This window comes from Lynx canadensis, chromosome B4, assembly GCF_007474595.2.
Source record: "Lynx canadensis isolate LIC74 chromosome B4, mLynCan4.pri.v2, whole genome shotgun sequence".
Classification (NCBI taxonomy): domain Eukaryota; kingdom Metazoa; phylum Chordata; class Mammalia; order Carnivora; family Felidae; genus Lynx; species Lynx canadensis.
In genome coordinates, this window is record NC_044309.1 from 109,772,411 (window position 1) to 109,791,530 (window position 19,120).

The following is a 19,120-nucleotide window of genomic DNA, read 5'->3' on the forward strand; positions in this document are numbered from 1 at the left end:
TTGAGAGAGACTGACTTGACTATTTTTAGTTGCTTCTTGGCAGTAATACAGTTTCTGTCATCAATAGCAGAGAATAGTGAGGGGCTTTGGAGTTTCAGATTTAGGTTTCATCCTACTTCTCTCACTTTCTAGCTGTTGTGACCGTGTAGCCTCTTAAGGTAAAGATCACAGGTGAAATGAAGACAATGGTACCCACCACACAGGGTTATCAAAGTTATGAAATCCTTGTTAAAGCACTTAGCATAGTGTCTGGTACAACTCCTACATGATAGCTCATACACAGTAGTAACAAGAATATGTGGTGGAATACTGAAAAGCTGTATGAAATAACCCAAGATTGTTCAGATATAAATTGGTATAATCCTTTGGAACAGAATTTGCCATTTCCATCAGGCTATCAAATATACATAATGAACAAATGATTCTTGTTTACAGTGATGTTCTAAAAAGTCAACGTGAACAATGAATTAGTGAATATTAAACTGTTACTCCTAGGGAAAACGTACATACATATACATACTCCGATCTCACGTAGATTAAAATTTTAAATCCTGGAAACAACTCATCCTGGTCAATTTTTTTTTTTTTTTAATGTTTATTTTTGAGAGAGAGAGACAGAGTGCTAGTGGGGGAGGTGCAGAGAGAGAGGGAGACAAAGAATCCAAACAGACACCAGGCTCTTAGCTGTCAAGCCCAAAGCCCGATGCGGGGCTCAAATCACGGACCGCGAGATCATGACCTGAGCTGAAGTCAGATGCTCAACTGAGCCACCCAGTGGCTGACTGAGCGCCCCTGGTCAATTCTGTTGTGTTTTAAAAAAAATTGTTCAGAAAAAAATTCAGAAGTATCAAGTGATTCTTCTGAGGCTGCCCCATAGTGTCAGAATTGGGATTTAAACCCTGTCCAACTGGCTCCAGAACCAGTTTATCACCCTATGCTGTACTGTCTCATACTGTCTCCATAACCTCGTACTGTCTCTCATCTATATGAGAGCTGAAATAAGAATGCAGAGCTTTCATTTTGTTGCATCTCATCTGAAAAACACGGGTCAAAGTTAAATTTTTCAGTGCTGTGTATCTGCAAAAGCACCAGGAGTACTGGTTTTGGGGGTTACAAGTAAATTTTAGTGAGTGGCTGAATTCACAAATACAGAATCTGAAAATAATGAGGATCAACCATTAATTGTGTGTGTATGTATACATAATGCACATATGCATATATGTATACATATGCACACAGCAGTAAATGATTAATCACTTCTGAATAGAAGCATGTAGAAGGCTAGACTTTGTTTTACTTTGTAAAAGGATAAAAAAATATAGGCAATGTTTACTATATGTAGTTAATTTAAGTTAATAAGATGACAACATTTAGAAGATAACGTTCAGAGGGTTTAAAAGGGCCTATACTTAGAAAATGGAATCAAGGAGACCTAGTATTCATTGCTTAGCATTGTATCATGATTAAATGTTAACACCATATGGAACACAAAGAGGAAAAACACTTGAGCACCTGCTACTCAATATTATAAACAACTTAAAGGACTCAATAGGAAACATTATTGTTGCAAGAAGCAAAGAGCTCTAAAAACCTGTTCAGCGATTTGACTTTATACGAGACAGTCATCAAAAATCTGAATAAATAAAAAAGACAAACCCTAATTAAAACACTTGGGTTAGCACACATGCTATAAGTATGTTATAAAATACTTTACCAGATATGGTGCTTTCAGCTCCACTTTGGTCTTTGTTAACTTCTAACTGATGGATTAATTCTGCCTTTTCTTTTTCCAGCTGTCTATTAGCTAATCTAGAACACAATGATTATGTATTAAAACAATAACAAAAACCAGGACATTGCTTCATAAAATACAAGTATTTCTTATAAACTGTGTGATGTGCATTGCTTAAACTTGCTGATAGTTATAAAGGTAAACATTATTCATTTACTCTCACTACTGTATGAGGTCAGAAAATGAAAATTCTTTATGTTTTGTAAAGTCTGATCTGATATCATTTTTAAGAGTTTTCCTGTTGGAGGAACCTCATGGGAGTATTCCACACAGAATCGGAAAGTAAATCATTTTTTTTTCATTAATTAATATTTGCCTCTGGGCAAATTAGGATCTGGTTGACCCTGTTTTTTTTTTTTTTTCAGCATCTATTATGTAAAAGAGTAATTGGCATTAGAAGGATGAAATAAGACTGATAAGCCTGTTAGGCATCAAGTTTGAAAAATCCTAATCTCTAGATATAGCAAACCTGGTTATATCAAAAGATTTTTTTTTTTTTAATGGTAGTCATATGAACACATAATGTACCTTAGAACTTGAAGCGTCCGTTGAAGGCTCTGCTCTGTCTCAGCATCTTCAGGAACATGTTTGAGAATCTCAATCTTTGGGCACAATAAAAAGAGAGCAAAGTTTGATGTGGAACTAGAGTTTTAGAACGATACATATTTTCAGTAAAGCATCTTGAATGTGGGGCTTTCCAAAAGCACATATGAGCACTTATCTATGGGGTTCTATTCACTAATCATTCGATAATTACTGAGTACTGCTTGCCCAGGTACTGAGGATACAGTAATGTGCCAGAGGAAGGAAGGACTATCAAGAAGAATAACTCAGGGTAAGAGGATGGAGAGCCATGGAAGGTAGATGAAGGGCTAAGGAAGGTCTGAGGAGCCTCTGTTTTATCAGAGATCTAGGGGGCTATGAAATATTTCGGTACAGAGGCAAACAAGTGCAAGATCCCAAAGCTTGAGTTTGGCCAATTCAAAGGACTTGAAGGTCAGTGTGAATGAGGGAAAGCAAAGATGAGGCTAGAAAGGAAACCAGGTGCCGGACCACATAGGTCCTTATAGGCTATGCAGAGTACTTTAGAATTTTACTCTGGGGTAATGGGGAACCACCAGAAGACTCTGAGGACAGGGTGCTAGGATTTTCTTTATACTTAAACGGCTGACTCTTCAGCTATGTGGAGAAGAGATCAGGAATAGGGACAAAGTGAAACAAGGCAAGAGTGGAAGCAGGGAGGCCAGTTAGGAAATTGTAACAGTTCACATGTGAGAGAATAGCTTAGACTGACAGTGTTGGAGGTGTGGAGACGTCAAATTTGAGATCTATTTTGAAAATAAGAGCTGATGTTATTTAATGACAAAGATGGGGTGCGAAAGAAGGAATTGATAATGTAAGGCTTTTGGCTTAAACAAATGGTTTGAGTGATGGTGCCATTCACTTAAGAGGGGCCTTCTAGGGGAGGAATTAAGAGTTCCATTAAAAAAATTTTTTTTTAAATGCTTATTTTTGAGAGAGCTTGAGCAGGCGAGGGGCAGGGAGAAGGGGGAACAGAGGATCTGAAGCCGGGCTCTGCACCGACAGCAGAAGCTCCATGCAGGGCTTGAATTCACGAACTGCAAGACCATGACCTGAGATGAAGTCAGGCACTTAACCAACTGAGCCACCCAGTTGCCCCAAGAGTTCATTTTTTATATACATAAGATAATGCCAAGAAGTGGCTTGAGATGAAATGCATTATTTTCTCATAAAGAAAAATTACTTGCTTGTTGCTCAAGGTCTTCAGTGTATTTCTTAGCTTTTTGTTCCCTCTCTGTTGCTGTTTTACAAGCTGTTTAAGATCAGTAAGGTTTTGCGTTTTTTTTGGCAATGTCAGTTTCCAATTCTTTCAGCTTGGTTTCATACATTCTAAAAGTAAAGAAAAAATAGTGTAGACATGGAAATAATTCATTGATTTAAAAGCCAGTTCAAGTCATTGCACTAAAAATAACAGAGTATCTTACACTGCTTCTTCTATTCAAATCTTTTACTGCTGCATATTTACTTAGCATTAGGTGACAACAAGGGATAAGTACCCCTAATTAACAAGCCAATTAAATAGAGGATTTAGGTGTTTTCCCGAGGTTATAAACAAGGATGGAGCCTGTTTGATCACTAGCAAAGAGATTACAATTAGTTTTTTTTTTTTTCAGTCACAAACCAAAAAACTGCAATTCATCAGATTATCAAATTCTGTATTATTGGGTAGTCTCAGAAATATACTTAAAGATCACAAACTAAGCAGTTCATACATCTATATGTATACCTGCATAGAAGCATACAAAAAAAGGTACCCAGGTAGAGCAAAACCAAAAGGACACTATTGGGAGAGGAAAAATACGCAAAAGCATGGGTGAGAAAATGGCATATGACAAAATCTGAATAGATCTGTAACCTTTAAAGAAATGACCAATAATTTAAAAAAATCTAGACTCCAAAAGGAAATTTTAAAACATTGAGCCAAAATGATTTTAAAAACATATCATACCACCTTAAAGGGAGACAATGCTTATAATATTCAAAGTTTCCCACAGAAAGAAAAAGAATGCTTTGGCAACAAAATCAGGTAAGGACATTACAAGGAACAGAAATTATTATTTCAATACATTCAAATGGTTTTGTTTTTGTTTTTTACATTTATTTATTTTTGAGAGACAGAGCACAAGTTGGGAGGGGCAGAGAGAATAAGACACAGAATCTGAAGCAAGCTCCAGGCTCTGAGCTGTCAGCACAGAGCCCGACGCGAGGCTTGAACTCACTAACCGTGAGATCATGACCTGAGCCAAAGTCAGACGCTTAACCGACTGAGCCACCCAGGCGCCCCTCAAATAGTTTTTGGTAAATCTGAGAAACCATGATCAGAGAGGAGTGTTCTTAACCTGACAGACTCCACAGAAGGGATGAAATACCAGAAACTTACTCCTTCTCTTCATTCAATTCTCTGCTCAAGTGCCACCCAATCTCTGATCACCCCATATATAATAGCTGTGGCATCACCCGGCCTGTCTGAGCAGTCAGTATAAAGACTGATGACAACAGATGGCATTGGTCTGTTGAGTAAATAGAACATCTATGAAGACTGCAGCATGGAAGAGATCTAATGTGTCAAGGGTCCCAGAAGAGATCTCTAAACACTTTACTGAGGTGGGTGTATAATCCCAGCTGCAGATCTTTTTTTTTTTTTTTTTTAATTTTTTTTTTCAACGTTATTTATTTTTGGGACAGAGAGAGACAGAGCATGAACAGGGGAGGGGCAGAGAGAGAGAGGGAGACACAGAATGGGAAACAGGCTCCAGGCTCTGAGCCATCAGCCCAGAGCCTGACGCGGGGCTCGAACCCATGGACCGCGAGATCGTGACCTGGCTGAAGTCGGACGCTTAACCGACTGCGCCACCCAGGCGCCCCGCAGCTGCAGATCTTAAACAAGTTTTGTTTTTTTTTTTTTTTCTTTTGCATTAGGGAGGTTCTTGAGGTCAAGGATCAGACAGGATTAGCCTTCACTCTGTCAAGTGGATTCTACATAATTTACATAACTTTTTCAGGAGTTTACTGAAGGCCTCACCCAGTGCTCAGTTACCTGTACAGTGCACAGATTAAAAACACACGAATTATGTATAAGGCAAAGTCCTCTTCAATTATGGTTAAGTATCACCCCTCTCAAATGCTTATAAACCCTTTTCACATTAATAATCTTTTCTGTAGCTTCACAGAACCCTTTTCAGAAAAGGAAAGACAGACGACCATCTCTATAGATCAAAAAAAACAACAACAAAACTTGAACTCACAGAAGAGATGTAATTTATTTACGGTCACAGTGAGAATTAGGTATTCCAAAGTCATGGAAACCACCTGGTTCCACAGGAACCAGACAAAGTCGGCCTTTTAGAGATCCATCTAACGTAAAGCAGAGTGTGTGGCATGTAGTATGTACTGAGTATATTATCTGCTTAAAAAATCTCAAAGTAACTCAAAATCCCTTCTGAGTCTACGTGTGATTGTAGAAGGAAATAAAGGACCAACCAAGAACTCTACTGGATAGAGTCGGTGGTTGAGCACCTCAGCTGGGGTCCAAGCAGACAAAAGAGACCCCTTTATTATTTCCTTTTACCCCCTCACACTAGCCTACTCACAGAGTTAAGAGAGAACTGGGAAGTGGGGGAGTGGATTCTGAGCGCTCTCAGTACTGTGTTAGGAACCAAGGACCCAGCTCCAACACCCTCAGCCCAGCCCCAGCCCCAGTGTGTCCATATCCTGCCACCCACATTCATTAAATGTTTGAAGGAAGAAAAAACACTTTTTTTTTTTCTGTCCTAGCACTGCCAAAAGTATCCTATTAAAGCAAACAACCAAATAGTTCATCAGGAAAGAACTAAATTAATCAGAGTGGTGTCCTATTCTTTTGAAACAATAAAGGCAGCATTGGAACTGATTAAACTTTGTGCAAATGATAAATTATTTGTTCCTACCTTGTAACAACAATTGATTTCCAGCTCTTGCTGTCAGCACCTTCAAGCTGTGGACCTCTACTTTCTGCCAACTGTAATCTCTTGCCAGTCTCTTCTAGTTGAACTGTCATCTTCTCATTTAATATCTCTAAATTATTCTTAGCTATCCGCAATTTCTCTGCAGCTTCAGTCTCCTATCATTAAAGGCTAATTAGTACATGATGACAAAACAATACTGTTCTCATAGATGCAATATATTCAAAATTACCACCACAAATTAGAAAACAAAAGTAACCTGGAGCTCTAAACGCTGATTAAAATTCTAATAAAAATCCAATGTTTCCTTTACTCTAAAACAGCAGTATGATCATAATAATTAGAACAACAGATGATGTAAACCAGGTTAGAAAAATACATTTGTGGGCACATGGGGTAGCTCAGTCACTTAAGCGTCCAACTCTTGATTTTGGCTCAGGTCACGAGCTCACGATTTGTTAAGATCGAGCCCCACTTTCAGTGCAAAGCCTGCTTGTGATTCTCTCCCTCTCTCTCTCTGCCCCTCCCGCACTCATGCACCTGTACTCTTTCTCACAATAAATAAATAAACATTAAAAAAATATATTTGCAAGTGTTTTACTCTAGCGGTTGCTTTAAGTTTGTCATTTTTGGTGTGTCTGTGTGGCTCAGTCAGTTAAGCATCGACTTTGGCTCAGGTCATGATCTCATGTTTTGTGAGTTGAGCCCCAAATCAGGCTCTGGGCTGATGGCTCAGAGCCTGGACCTGCTTCAGATTCTGTGTCTCCCTCGCTCTTGGCTCCTCCCCACTCGTGCTTTTTCTCTCTCTCTCTCTCTCTCTCAAAATAAAAAAAAACATTAAAAAAAATAAAAACAATAAATTTGTCGTTTGGTTACTTTACATTTGTCATAGTATTTATAGAATAATGGGATAATGTCTTAACACACTTAAAAGAGGTTTTGTTTTGACCAATATTTGAGAGACCTAGCTATGAGCACAAACTATGTGTAAGTATCATAAATTATTTCCACTAGTAAACATCCATGCAAAGCACACTACCACTACGGCCTCACAATATATTCAGATACTATTGTAACCAGTTTAAAAATCTCAATTTCAGTTTATTCACTGAATCATCCATATAAATAACAACACCTAGTTGTCTGGGGCAAGGAATATATTTTACGACTTAAATAGAAAGGGATCTTACTATTTAACATAACCGTTTCATATATTCCTTACTCTATACCAATCATTATTCTAGGCCATGTGCACAAATATTAACTCACTTAAGTCCCACAGCAGCTCTGTGAAAGAGATATTTATGATTCCCAACTTCATAGACGAGGAAATTGAGCATTAGAGAGGGGGTGGTAGCTTGTCCTTGTTTCCACAGCCAGTTAGTAATAGAGCTAGGATTTGACTCCCAGACATGTGGCATCTACATTATACTGCTTCTTAATTTTTGTATTTTCAATGTTCCTCATAGTGAAAGGATGGCAGCCAAAAAGATACAATTCCTAAGTCTCTGAATATCTACTTTGAATAGACATTCTCATCAAATTTTTCATTCACTTTTTCAAAGATATATTACTTAAGATAAAAAAGTAATTATAATCAGTAAAGAAAGTCATACTTTTTTAAGTTCTTTACGAAGTCTTTCATTTTCAGCAACAATTTTCTCTGTGCCTTTGGTCTTGGATTCATAGTGCATGCTCAACTGACGTCCAAGATGAACTTTAAGTTTTTCTAATTCAGCCTAGTAAAAGATAAATTACACATTATCGGAACAAGGAAATAAAAGACGATCCTATAAACTCGTAAAATTTAATCCATAACAGTTTTAGAGATTATTTTTGATAGAATTAAAGTTTTCCCTTTCATACTGGTCATCTAGAGCAGAGGTTCCCAACCTTGGCTACACATTAGAATGAGCTGATGACTTAAAATCACAACACCTATGGTAGGACCCACCCCAAAAGAATCTAATCAATGTCAGGCTTGGGGGCTTAGGCACCTGCATATTTGAAAATAGACACTAGTGAGTGAGAATGCCAGAGTGAGAACCATTGGTCTTGAAATAATAAAATGCCCGAGTGGAGCTACTCTAATTCTCTTGGCCTTGTCTCCGACAGGTTTTTCTGTATATGTAAAACAGTTACTGCATCTCTTAAAACCGTTTTAAACAGCAGGAATATATTTAAAAATTTTCTTTAAAACATGGAAATTATGTTGGGGTGCCTGAGTGGCTCAGTCAGTTGGGCGTCTGACTTCGGCTCAGGTCATGATCTCGGGGTCTGTGAGTTCAAGCCCCGCGTCGGGCTCTGTGCTGACAGCTCAGAGCCTGGAGCCTGCTTTGGATTCTGTGTCTTCCTCCCTCTCAGCCCCTCCCCTGCTCCCCCCCCTACTCCCAAGAATGAATAAACATTTAAAAAATTTAAAAGAAAATGGAAATTATAATGGTGAAAACATTCCATGCAAATTATCACACTGAGAAACTTAACAGAAGACCATGGTGGAAGGGAAGTAAAAAAACAGTTACAGAGAGGGAGGGAGGCAACCATAAGAGACTCTTAAATACAGAGAACAAATGGTTGATGGGAGGGGGAAGAGGGGGAGAGGGGAAAATGGGTGATGAGCACTGAGGAAGGCACTTGTGGGGATAAGCACTGGGTGTTGTGTAAGCGATGAATCATGGGAATCTACCACAAAACAAGAGCACACTGTATACACTGTATTTTAGCCAACTTGACAATATATTACCTTCAACTTTTCATTTTCCAGCTCAATATTAGCCATTTTTTCACTGGTCAGTACTCCTGATGCTTTTTTCAAATGTTCATTTTCCCTTTGGACTTTTTCAACTACTTTTTTCATTAAACCAATGGTTTTTTCTAGTTCTGGAATTGTCTTTCCACTTCTACCAGACTACAAAAGAATATATTAACTTTTTATTCAATCAAATATCTGAAAGAGTATGATATCAAACACCAACAACATAACACACTCATTATTACATTCATTTCTGATTCCTAACATTTGAAGCCAAAACTTGTATTCAATTTATCATTACAATAACCCTATGCAATAGGAATTATAATTCTTACTTTACATACAAGCAAATCAAGACTCAGAGAATTTGATATTCCTAGTCATGTAGCTAATGAGTAACAGCTTAAATACTCTAAATTTGATGTCTGTTCCAAATGAATAAAGCTAAGAACCTAAATACTCGATTTAGCTAATGTTCTTTCCAGTATACCAGAATTCTTTTTACATGGGAAAAAAAAAAAAAAAACCCACAAAAGAAGAGTTGTGTCATTAAAGAGCTCATGAGTTACCAAATTTGAATTGCAGAATAGAGGTGATTTTCTAACAATGGCCACTGATTAAGAAATTCAGTTTCTGTCCAGTATAAATACAAGAGACATCTGCAATTAAAAAAACCTAGTGTAGAGTTATCAACAGAGATAGGTCACCAATTAGGAAGTTCAACTGCTTATGCTTTAAAATAAAATAAATAGTTGAGTAAAATAATCTGCTTTTTTTTTTTGCATTTTAGTCAGTATTCACACTATATAATGAATAACCTTATAATACATAATTTTAATACATACTATCATAATTAAAATCAAATTAACCCATTTAAAAAATTATTAATGTTTATTTACTTTTGGGAAGAGAGAAAGAGAGAGAGAGATAGAGAGAGAGCGTATGCTCAAGCAGGATAGGGGCAGAGAGAGAGGGAGACACAGAATCTGAAGCAGGCTCCAGGCTCTGAGCTGTCAGCACAGAGCCGGACAGGGGGCTCAAACTCATAAATTGTGAGATCATGGCCTGAGTGGAAGTCGGATTCTTAACCAACTGAGCCACCCAGGTACCCCAGGTTTTTATTTATGAAATGAATGTTCCTGTCAAGCTAGATATTTGTTCTGAATACTTTTTTCTAATAACAACTCAGTATTTTCACCAAATCTGTCACATATTTAATGTTATTACTTGAATAAGTTTTAAAATTGATTGCTTCTATCTGTGTCCCTTGCTAACATGAAAACAACAGGGGTTTTAAATCTTTGGCCTGGGCCTCAAAAACAGCATTTATTCATTGTAAAAAATGAATACAAAATAACATTAGAAGAAAACCATAAGAATAAAAAAACCTAGGAAACATTTACAGAGCATTATACTAAGAAGTTGCTATGGAAATCATAAAAAAAATAGTCACAAAATGTTAGAATTGGACCAAGGAGCAGTGAGTAGTTACCTTAATGAACAGAAGGAAGATTCCTAGAAGTTAAAGGTTTTCAAGGTGTGAAGGGAAATGCAATGAAAAAAGATGATGTGGTGTCCAGTTGAAATAAAATGCTTGTTATATGTGACATGTTACAGCTTGTTAATGTTAAAATACATTAATTTGAAACACAAAGAAAAGCTTAATGATGTTTTACATTGTAGATCTGCAGAATAAAAACCAAGACTACAGGTAAGTAAAGGTATATCACTACTGTTTTGATGTATCCAAACTTTTTTTGTTTTTCATTTCCAGCTTATCACTGCTGAAATCAACACAAATATATGTCATATTCTCACACACTCACCCCTCTAACATGGCCAAGTTTCCGCTCAACTTCTGCTTTTTCTTTCTTAAGAAATTCACACATTTCCTTCAAATCTCTTACTTGATTCTGAAAGATTAAAGCAAACACATTAACAGTTTAACATAGCTATAGCCACTGAAAAGGAAAACAATTCATTTGAACTATCAATTTCTTCAACTATATAGCCTAATTGAACAAGGTCTCTACAGCAATAAGGACTTTGAACTAAGACATATGTTGAAGTGCAGTGATACAAGAATATTTTATATGTAAATTTCAAGAAATATTTTCCACATTACTGCCTTTATATAAATGTAGTTTTTTTTGTAAATGTTTATTTATTTTGAGAGAGAGTGTATGTGCATGTGCATGCAAGTGGAGGAGAGGCAGAGAGAGAGGGAGAGAAAGAATCCCAAGCAGGCTCCCCGTGGTCAGTGCAGAACCCACGCGGGGCTCAAACTCACAAACCGTGAGATCATGACCTGAGCCAAAATCAAGAGTAGGACACTTAACTGACTGAGCCACCCAGGCACCCTTCCAGTTTTAGAACTCTGATTTTAACCACCCCATAAATGACATATATAGATCCTTATCCAGATGGTAGAGAGCAACAGCTGATCTAATAGTATGGGTTCTAATAATGTAAAAATAAGTGTTCTAAAAGCAGGACATAACTTAATTATATCATTACCAGTGGAATTAACAGACTGCTAATATTCCAGTTTAGAAAACAGAACTGAAACAATTAGCCAGCAAAAAGAAAAAGAGATTCCCATAAATAGGATGAGATTTGGAAAACCGAAGATAAACTTCTTATAAACATCAAAACAAAATTCCTAAAAGAGATAATTATCCTAATTTTTTAAGCTTAAAGACTTAATTTTTTTAAAGAAATATCCTAATTAAGAGTGATAATTGTTTTTTAAATATACCAACCATCCACTTGGCCTCAGGACTTTGAACTTGCTATTTCTGTTGTCTGGAACTCTCTTTCCAGTATTTGTATGACCCACTTCCTAACCTCCCGCCCTAGCTCTCTGATAAAATATTTTATTAAGAAAGCCTTCTTAATTACCCTATTTTAAATAGCAATTCCATACAGTCCCAACCAACCCTCCCCCCACCACACACACCTTTCACATCAACCATGCTTTTCTCCTTACCACTTAACATCAACTTAACATCAGCTGACATATTGCATATTACTTATTATCAGCCTTTCCCACTAGAATATAAATTCTATGTGTGCAAGAAATATTTTGATTGCTGTTTCCCAGCACCTAGAAGAGTACCTGACAACAAAGTAGGCTTTCAATAAATAATTGTTACATGAACAAATGTAGAAAATATACCACTACCATAATATTTTATGAATATGAGTTTCTGGCATCTTCATAAACTAATACAAAGAGGGAGAAAAGGTGTTCAGGTATTAGATTTCTTAACTAAAGAACATTAAATTTACCTTTAATCTTGGCAAATCTTTATTTGCTTGTTCAAGCTGAAATTTTAGTTCAATATTTTCAGATGACAGCTTTAAGTTTTCCCTCTGAAGCTCTTGTTCTCTTTGACAGTGTTCATCTGACTCTATTCCTGAAGTCTTCAGGAAAATAAAGTTAGGAATATTTTTAAATGTTAGTAATAAAGTTATATAGGACATATTGGATAAGAAAACCTAAAACGGTTATACTTTCCCTCAAAAAATATGAAAAATTAGAGAACTCTAAAAAAAAAAAATGACCCTAAAGAAGTCAGAATATAAAAATTGCAGGAGAGAAGGTAATACAGTTTAATATAGACAGCACAGTGAAGTATGTCTAAAAACATCCACACATATAATGTCTACATGTATGCTCTTCTAAGACTAATTTGTGCTAATTTTTCCTGTCCAAAAGTAAAATATGACTATTATTTGTTATGGTTTATATTATGCCCTAAATCCTACCCCACCCCAAAATTCATACGTTGAAGTCCTAATCCCAGTACCTCAGAATGTGACCTTGTTTGGATATAGGGCTTTTCCAGAGGTACTCAAGTTAGGGTCATTAGGGTTGGCCCTAACCCGGTATGAGTAGTGTTCTTATGAAAAAGGGAAATTTTGATACAGAGATAAGCATAGAAAGAAGATAATGTAAAGAGGGCACAACTGGCTATCTACAAGCCAAGGAGAATGGCCTGGAACAGATTCTTCCCTCACAGGTTAAAGGAGTCATCAACCCTGCCAATACCTTGATTTTGGACTCATGGCTTCCAGAACTGTGAGAATAAATTTTTCAGGTCACCAAATCTGTGGTGCTTTGTTACAATAGCCCTAGCAAACTAACAAACCTCCAAAAAGAAGTGCCTTAATTCTTTCCTCTTTCGGAAAGCTCTTCTTCGTTCCTTAAGTGCAAGTAATAACTTCCTCCTCTGAAATCCAGTAACACTATATTGCATTTCTCTTGGCACGAATCTACCTTGGGCTATTATTTATGTCCATTCTTACTTCTCATTCTAAACTACAGGTCATTTGAAAGAGAAATATGTGCTTGATTTCTTTTTTTCTATAAAGGGGGTAGAAAACCACCCACCTCCTATGATTGTTATGAGCATCATATGAAACATTTTGTGCAAGTACTCAGCATAGCTTTAGTTTTTCCTCCCCCATCCCATTCTCTCTCTGTGGTTTGATGGGCTATCAAGTCAATAACTCCAAAGACATTATAGTTTAAAAAATGCAATGTTATACAAATATATCCATGACTCTATAATAGCTTTTAAATTAGCAGTAGGTTAAATACTTCATATTCCGATATATTTACCCTTGGGTAATAAAAGCAAAAGAAATTAAAGACATTAAAACATAGAATATAGAAAAGTAAAGAAATTCTAGGCTATTTGATTCTGACCTGAGGGTGCAGAACCCTGGCAGAAACACTGCCTGTGTCCAACCTGACTTGTCTTTGTTCAAAGGAATGTGTGTGCATCTCTTTGTGTGCAAAAGACAGACATATTTGTTAATGTCTGTACCACAGGAATATGTCCATGCTTATGCTCATTCTCTGTCAAATAACCCAAGTATCCATTCTGATTCTGCTACTATTAAGCTAACACTAGGCAAAGCATGCCACCTGCAAGGTCCTCAGTTTCTGCATCTTACAATGAAGGCACAAGATGGGGTAATTTTTAAGGCCTCTTCAGACATGGAAATCTGTAATGAATGCCCTGTCCCTGAATTCTTCTGTCACCCTCACTTCATCTCTTCTGTCTGTGGTAGCGATTTAACAAGTGATAAACACTTATGGGTACCACTGATTGACAGACATAATATTTGCTAATTATCAACCACAGAAGAGAGTAATTCTATCAGATGATCTCACATGAGGATTTTTTTTTTTAACACATTCTCCTAAAACATGGATGCAATTATGTAAGTACATACAGATTGTTTTTTTCCCCACAATTCTCAAAAACAAAAAGTATTAGTTGAAATCGTCCAATTTCTGGAAAACAAATTCTAATGAAACTCTGTATTGTGTAAAAGTAATATAAGTAAAATTCTTGCATAATGAATTTTATGAGATTTCCAATTCTTTTATGGAAGAGGAATCCTGTTGAAAGGAATACAGTGCTAGAAACCAAATTCTTAGTGGATGGGAGTTAAGAAACACAGTGGGAGCCTCAATTTTACAGTTACTTATCAAGGGAAAAAAGAGAAGCATTATGAACTTGGATAAAGATATGAAATAAGAATTAAGTCACTTTCATCCATGTTTTCTTAACCTTTATTTTTATTTTTTTAAATGTTTATTTATTTTGAGAGAGTGGGGGAGGGGCAGAGAGAGAGGGAGAGAGAGAATCCCAAACAGGCTCCACACTGTTAGTGTGGAGCCTGATGCAGGGCTTGATCCCATGAAACATGAGATCATGACCTAAGCAGAAATCAAGAGTCGGATGCTTAACCAACTGAGCCACCCAGGCACCAGCCCCCCCCTCCCCCATTTTCTCTTAAGATTTAAATGTTTGTTTTTATTGATGTGTTTAGGACTTAGGTGACTGGCATATCTAGGTGGAAAGGATAAGGGGAAAAAAAAAGATATATTCTATTTGATTTCAAGTGGAGACAAACATGTCTTAGTCTGTACTGCATTGTAAACTGACCAAAAGTAGTGTGTACATGGAGAGATCATCAACTGTGAAGTTAGACCTGTGTTTAGATCCTGGTTCTGCATCACTAGAGATGATACTCATGCTCCAAGCTTCCCATGTAAAACTGAAACAATACTCTGCAAATATGTGAAAATTATACCTCAGCATCGAGCCTAATACAACATAGACAGCAACACATGCAAACTCCCTTTATTCATTATAAAAAGTATGTTATAAATATGTGGCAAAAAGATGACCAAATAATGTCACACAGTATCCTAACACATTTTACTGATATTATTCACTGTAATAAAAGTTTGTGATGAGATTTCAGAGCACCTTGAGTTAGAAATTTCTAAGGCAAAATGCACACCTCTAAAGAGCCTGGTTTTTGTTATCCTGTTACCTAACACTTTTTAAGTGAGTACCAGTGGTAAAACAGTGAGTACTAAAATCAATAAGAAATGCATAACCATTAATTTTTATAGGAACTCGTCAATTAGAGCTTAATACACACTTCATGAATAGTTAATATTTTTTTACAAATCCTACGCAACTGATTTCCATTTGCACCACATACTGTATACCACTTGCTATAAGAAACAAACACAGGACTGCCATGGACTCAAACCTGGGACACTTCATTTCTTGGCTGGACTGGTACATCGGTTTCAGAATTTGCCTGTGCTTCCTCCTCAGCACTCTCAGTCAGTGCAGCAGCAACTGTGGCACAATCACGGTCTTCTCCGGCAGATCCTTCTGGATCCATGTGGTGGTCGTGACTCACATCTTCAGCTGTGTGTCCCTTTCCTTTCACATTCTTGCCTAGCTCATTCTCTTCCTTGTTTTCATGTTCCTGTTTATTATTTTCATGATAGTCTTGATTAATTTTCTCAATTTCAGGATCTGGTTCATTTTCAAAATTGGACTTAACATCTGCCATGGTACCATTAGTTGACCTAAACGGACTTGATTTATTTTTTGGTCTTGCCTCAGATTTATTTAACTCCGCAGAATCTACAATATCTTCTGTTGTGTGTCTTTCTTCATTACTGTAATGCCGTAGAATACTTTTAGGTACCTGATGATGTAAGTTGTTACTGGCATCTATTCCCTTCCCATTTTTAATTCTGAACACCATTATGGGGTTTTTTTTGTTCTTGTGGAAAGTGCTCTTTTTGTGATAAATATTATGCCTATATTTATTAACACTGGTAGCAAGGGTAGAAAGCGTAGTTGTGTCACATAACAGATTCTGCTTGAAGCAGAAGAAAGAGAAGAAACATGAAAAGAAGAAAAAATAACAAAAATATACACACTATTGCTTTAAGGTAATATACAACAAACAATTCTACATTAATGTTTTTTTATAAAGGAAAACTAGAAATATATCACACGTTTGAATGGAAACAATGCTGTATTTTTCTAATTTACTTAATTGTATGTTCTTGCCACAGCAAAATTCAAAATAATAACTTCTTTAAAATCTCTGGAATACAGTTTTATGCAAAGTCTAAGAATCTTAGGTCTACTTATGTAAGAAGGATTAAAGAAGTTAATATACATCAGTACCTGGCAAAATAAAAGTTGGATTTAGTACATTAATATTAATAAGAAGAAGCTTAAGGTTTTGGGCCAGATAAAGGTAAAAGTTTATATCACTTTTATTAAAAACAGAAAAATAAAAAGATGTACACTTACTGAAGGTCTAGAATATGCATCCTTTGAAAACTGTTTTTCTAAAACATGTAGTTTTTCTTGGAGGTATCTATTTTGTAAATGTAAATCTTCTATGACAGAATCTCGAGGAAGAGCCTGATGGGTCCTATGATAAAAAACAAGAGACTCTTTACTATTCAAACGCCAACTTTCCACAGCTTTATTGTATTAAAATACAGAAAAGAAAATATATAATGTATTTGTTAACATTGTATTATTTTAATTTCTATAAAACTTGTAAATTTTATAGAAATTAGGACATGACTATTTAGATTATAAATAGCCTAATTATATATATATTACATATATATATTATATATATATAGTCTAATTATATAGTCTAATTATATATATATTACAGAGGATTCACTGTAGGGCTCTTTTGAATTATGAGTTAAAAAGTGTATTTAGATTTATAGAAATACATTAACATCTTTAAAGAACATGCATCTATTTATATGTGTAAGATGAATCAAAATACTGTTTTTAAAACACTATATAATAATTTCATGACATACTTCTCAAAAAGCTCAACAATATAAAAAAGGCTCTTAGTGGTGCCAGATAACAATCTATTACTCCAAGTCTCACATGTGTCGCCTAAGGCCCTTCATAATCTGGCCCCACAATACCTATTCAACCTAATTGTCCAGGAGTCCACCTTTAGTAAGGCAAAAAAATCTGCCCTTACCCAACATGAAAGTTTCACCCCTGCCACCATGTCTCTGCTAGGGTTCTGCTTTCTTGGAATGTCCTTCCTCCCTTTAATATCTAGATTTGATTCATAAAATTTAGAAATTCACAGTTGAACTGAGACAGAAGGCCAGTTCAATCTCTTCTATCAAATCTTCTCCAATTATTTCAGCCCATACAGGTTCACGTTATTTGAAAAAACAAATTTAACCTCTTAAAGTATTAGGTTTCAAAACGAAAATATTTGATCCTATGAAAACTGCAAAGGAGAAAAAAAGGGTTTAACATTGTTTTGAACACATGTTTAGATCAAGAAAAACAAAGAAGAGAAGGAGCCACTACTGGGATCAGACAGTAACTACAAAATAGATGTTGCAAGAAAGAATTCTTAATCACTTTTTTCTTCTCCATCAAGGAAAATTCTGACGGATTTAAGAAACAATGACTTAGAAAAAAAAGGGAATCGAATGTAGGCTAGAAAACTCATGGGTACTTCTTTAAAGAAGTTCAAAGTACATTAATACAGACATGATCACAGGCATTAATAAAGAAACACTAATGGTAATTTTTGAAGATCAATGGAGAGGAAAAACATGATAAATTTAAGAACATGGAAACCAATGTGACAAATTTCATATTAAAAAAAAATTAAGAACAGTAAGTATCCCCATGTCCAAATATAACAGGCAGGTACCACACTTAGAAAATAATCATTAATATGATTCTGGGCTGCTTGTAAGTACTTAGAAGGAGAAGTAAACAATTTTGTAAAACTAATCTAAGTTCATCTAAGAAGAAATGAGTTAAGCAGAAAATACAGTTTTGGGTGTTAAGACATGATTTTATCAGAAGACATAGCTTGGAAGAGATGATGAAACCAATTTCAAAGCTTTGCTAAAGAAATGACACTGGGGGCAGGGAGGGGGTCTGGTTCTAGATAGAGTGGAGTAAACACACCCAATCTTGTCTCTCCCAAATGCATGGAACAGCTATTTGAGAACTCTGAAAAGTAAATATTTACAGAGTGGGACACTATACCAGAATCTGAAGGCACAGCAAACGGCAGCAATTTACCTTTCCATTGCTTCTAGTGTGTCTTGGGCTGAACACAACACTGCTTGAAACCTGAAGGTGAGTGTTAGCACTGAGGGAGAAAGCTCTAGGAGGTGAGTGTTAGCACTGAGGGAGAAAGCTCCAGGGAAGCCTTAGAGTTCTAGCTCCAGCAAGGAGAGAGGGCACTTATGATACTCTCCAGAAAAAATCCCACCCCCCCAACATTTTTTGTTCTCTCCGTTCTCTCTCATACTCCAACCCTCAAGCAATCCCATGCTACTGGTGGCATAGGCTGCATGGGAACCCACAGGAGTCAAATATTTAGAAAATTGGTAGAGTTGTGATTACTAAAGGGGTAGACGGGAAGTAGCCCCCTCCCTCCCCATTCCCCTTTCTGCCCTCCAATTGCTTGGCTCCAGACATACACAAAATTGCTAAAGTAAACAGTAGAACAGGGTAACCAGAGCCCCAGATTTCATCTGAAATACAAAAAGGGGGAGCCCTGGGGAAACAGAGAATGTCAGGGACATGGCAGAAAGGGAGGAACTCAAGGAAGGGATCCTATAATGTCGTTCATGAACTTCTGGCCTCAACGTTGAGCTGTGTGTGCATGAATCTGATCTTACAGTAGCAA

At 36.4% G+C, this 19,120-nt stretch overlaps 1 protein-coding gene across 1 annotated transcript in view; it reads right to left on the reverse strand.

Annotated features, from left to right (window-relative positions):
- Positions 1-19,120, reverse strand: part of CEP290 (centrosomal protein 290) — a 92,995-nt gene that overhangs the window by 3,560 nt on the left and 70,315 nt on the right. Inside the window, 11 exon segments of the mRNA XM_030323337.1 lie at positions 1,715-1,809; positions 2,321-2,394; positions 3,562-3,617; positions 3,620-3,650; positions 3,652-3,703; positions 6,301-6,473; positions 7,932-8,054; positions 9,059-9,223; positions 10,894-10,980; positions 12,359-12,493; positions 16,723-16,846. Of these exon segments, the coding sequence (XP_030179197.1) occupies positions 1,715-1,809; positions 2,321-2,394; positions 3,562-3,617; positions 3,620-3,650; positions 3,652-3,703; positions 6,301-6,473; positions 7,932-8,054; positions 9,059-9,223; positions 10,894-10,980; positions 12,359-12,493; positions 16,723-16,846 (1,115 nt within the window).